This window comes from Olea europaea, chromosome 6 (assembly GCF_002742605.1).
Source record: "Olea europaea var. sylvestris chromosome 6, O_europaea_v1, whole genome shotgun sequence".
In the NCBI taxonomy this organism is placed as follows: domain Eukaryota; kingdom Viridiplantae; phylum Streptophyta; class Magnoliopsida; order Lamiales; family Oleaceae; genus Olea; species Olea europaea.
In genome coordinates this window covers 10,390,314-10,393,816 of record NC_036242.1, presented here as the reverse complement: position 1 = coordinate 10,393,816, position 3,503 = coordinate 10,390,314, and the positions used below count along the sequence as shown (strand labels likewise).

Below are 3,503 nucleotides of genomic sequence, written 5' to 3'. Positions count from 1 at the left end.
ACATAGTAGTGAATCTAAAATGAAGGAAACCAATATTAGTGAGCATTACACCTGAAAATGCTTTCAACAATAGATTCCTCAAGTGTTATAAATATCCACATTATTTGCGAATTTAGACAAGGTTGGATAAAACAAAGGCATGACATCTTACAGATGCTTTGTCGAACGTGCTGAGCCCTACACCGACGGCAATGACAGGAAGACCCTAAATGATTAACAAGTAAAAGGTCATGAGCTGGATTACAATGAAATTTTAAGTCTGTGTTTTCATCTAGTGTATCAGCTCCATATTGTGTTGTGTCTGAGAAAAAAATTGCAGTGACAAGATTTGAGTCTCTTTTCCTGGTAAAAGTCAAATTTTTGGATTCTGGTGAAACAAAAGGAAATTTCGCTCCCAGTGATGCATATACGCCTTACCTCTTTAGAGTATCCAGACATTCCTACGAGCTGGGAATCACGTATTCCTCTATACAACTCATCAGGGATAATTGGCTTCTGCATAAGTAATCAATTGCATTAAAAGTGAAAAAGATCAAAACATTAACCTCCCTACTTGACGAGTATATTATGGTTATTGGATAGACTAAGGTTATTGGATAGACTAAGTAATTTCTGGTTTGAATGTTGCAACAGTGGATATCCACATTTTTTAAACAATAAATTCTCTGAGATCTTTTCGGGATTTATCTAAAGTTACTGATTCTATGTCAAAATGATTATAAGCATCCAAAAACTCTCTGACATACAAGTTTTAAGGTTAACCAGATGAACTGGCAACTTCGTCATTTATAGCTGTGATAAAATCTTGTGATGTTATCTCGGATACAAGAAGCAGAGGCACAGACACAAATCTCAAGTAACTGCAAATCATGCTTCTTATATAGCGTTATTCCATTACAAGTACAAGATTGTTTTATGGCCGTTCAGCAAAAAGAAGCAATGTATTTGTAGAAACAAAATAATTGGCTAAACTTAAAGCATATGAAGATCTAACACGTTATGAAAAGCATTAGTCAAGACTAAAATTGGTCACCAAAGACTGATGACGCTTGTACTTAAAGAGAATGTAATTATGAAAACTCACAGCCAATATGTTATCAATTTCATTTTGTATCCTCCAGTTCAAGCAATCAGTGAGCTGAAACATATTGAGTAAAATTGGTAAGAATCCAAGAAAATATATAATCTAAAGTCACACTCTCTTTGGGATTTTCAGTGTGTCATACCATTTTATATGCATTGGAGACATTCCCATCCCTTGCTTTGAGAAATCTCACCAAAGTCTCTTTGGGGTACTCTTGATGTATACTCTTTCAAACCAGGACAAAATATAACAGTTTCTACTTTAATTATCCATAAAATTCGAACTGAAAAATCGTCCATGCAATCTTTGCAGATGTCCTAAACAAAACAATCTTTATCTTCCAAAACCAGTAGATGTGGGAAGTGAATGAATATTTACACACTTCACAGATTCTTTTATGATGTGCCTTCACGTGTGCTTTAAATATCTCATTTTTGAAATGCATTGATCGTCTATTTTTCTTTTTCTCCATATTTATATCGATTTTGAGTTCCAATGCACTATTATTATTTTTTCCAGCAATTTGTGAAACACTCACATTCTACTTTCTAGAATGGTCACAAAACTAGTTTTCTTGAATGAATCTAATTTAAAAATGATAGGGAAACCGTAAAGCTAAAGGGAGATTGTTAACAGCAGCAGGCAGGGAGGTTTTGAACCCCGAATGTGAAAGGTGGACAAACCAAGCCAAAGAAAGGAATAGAAATTAGACTTGTTGATTTTTAAAAATCAGAGACAAGTAATTGACGGCCTCAAAACACAAGGATCTCAGAGTAATACCAAACTGAGTAATGCGAAGACTCTATGTATACAAAAGAGGATCACATTACAACTCCAACTCCTAATTTCCTGACAACTCAATGGAAACCAAATTCTTGTATAAAAACTGAATCACAGAACAAAACCAAACCAAATCAAATGAAAACTCAACATATCTGAAGATCGCATTGTCATTAGAACTTCAATTTTGATCTCTCAGAAACTCAAATGTACCCTCCCAATGTCCAAGTTTGTACATTCAAGCTGACTAGACAAGAAATAATTTATGAATTATTAGTCACATCCTCTCAAAACTCAAATCATAGAAGTTCTTTGACTAGATGTTGACTATCCCAATATCCAATTCCCCAGTTCAGACAATAAATAAGTGAATAAACAAACAAAACAAGAGAGCAGAACCCAGATTCAAGAAAATCAATTTGCAAAAAAAGATCAGCAACGATGCCAAACCTCAAAAGTCTTCTTCAATGGTTCATCAGCTGCAATTAAAATTAGCAACATATCAGTGCTTCCCAGATCTAGAGATCAAAAACTAAAAAAAATAAAATAAAATAAAATTCTAAGAATGCTGACTTTTTTCCATCATAGTTTGAAATTGCTTGATGATATCTTCAGTAATGAACACCATTTTTACTCTGTTCTTCTCTACAGTCTCTATAGATTCAAACCCAGATTTCAAACGTATTTCATCGGCGGAAAATCTGGAGAACGGGTTGAATTATGAAAATATGGGCATCTATTTATTAACCTTTAGAGAGAAGCCATTAGCTTTTTCATAATGGCCACATTCAAAAAATCAGAAAATGACAGAGAAATAAAAATCATTTTATTAACAACAACATGTTAAGGAAAGAAGATATCTTTGGTTGGTAATTCTAAGTTTTAGCTCATCACTCGCCATCACTGTAAAGATGCTCATTTTCAGTTTTTGTATAAGAAGTTAATTGCTATAATTAACTACTAACTCTAAAATAAAAATTTGTTAACCACTCTTAACTAAAGTCAGAAAGAAATTATTTATCATGTAAAATTCAAATTAAAGTCTTGACTTTTATTTTCCTCTTCATCATCAACTCAAATGTTTTTTTTTTTTTATTAATCCTGCTTGTTAGAGATTAAAATTAAATTTTTAATAAATTTTAAAATAAGTTAATGAAACGTGTGATTAAAAAATTATGGGACCGTAAAATATATGATTTTTAACTTTGAATTAAATTAAAACGTGTCAAACACGGGTTTAGAATGATATTCCTATTAAAATAATTAATATTTAACTTTAACTATAAAATTTAATCACTCTTAAATAAATGGGAAAATTGTAGTATAGGTCCCCAATTTATTGCTTAATTCCAAATGATCCTCACTATTTCACTATAATTGCATAATCAGTCACAAATAACGTAAATCGTTACTATATCATTAGGTAGTTCTTTTATGTCTAACGTCATAAAGTTAACTTTGGGTCCACAGTCTAAATTGGTACCTAAAAATTAAAAATGAGAGATTTTTAGCATCTTTGCCTAAGTAAAAAGTACTAAGATTTTTATTTTTATTTATTTATTGACAATACGTAACAATTTGATAAGAGTTAGAGGGTGTTTTGGAAATATTTTTATGTAAAAATATATTTTTGAATAGT

The 3,503-nt window shown here is 31.5% G+C and overlaps 1 protein-coding gene across 1 annotated transcript in view; it reads right to left on the bottom strand.

Moving 5' to 3' along the window:
- Positions 1-2,793, bottom strand: part of LOC111395138 (protein real-time-like) — an 8,120-nt gene extending 5,327 nt beyond the window's left edge. Inside the window, exons 1-7 of the mRNA XM_023021149.1 lie at positions 2,438-2,793; positions 2,315-2,343; positions 1,227-1,310; positions 1,085-1,138; positions 418-495; positions 152-205; positions 3-14 (exon numbers count right to left, since the gene is read on the bottom strand). Of these exons, the coding sequence (XP_022876917.1) occupies positions 3-14; positions 152-205; positions 418-495; positions 1,085-1,138; positions 1,227-1,310; positions 2,315-2,343; positions 2,438-2,492 (366 nt within the window). The 5' untranslated portion in view covers positions 2,493-2,793. The remainder of the gene's footprint in view (positions 1-2; positions 15-151; positions 206-417; positions 496-1,084; positions 1,139-1,226; positions 1,311-2,314; positions 2,344-2,437) is intronic.
- Positions 2,794-3,503: the final 710 nt, after the last annotated feature.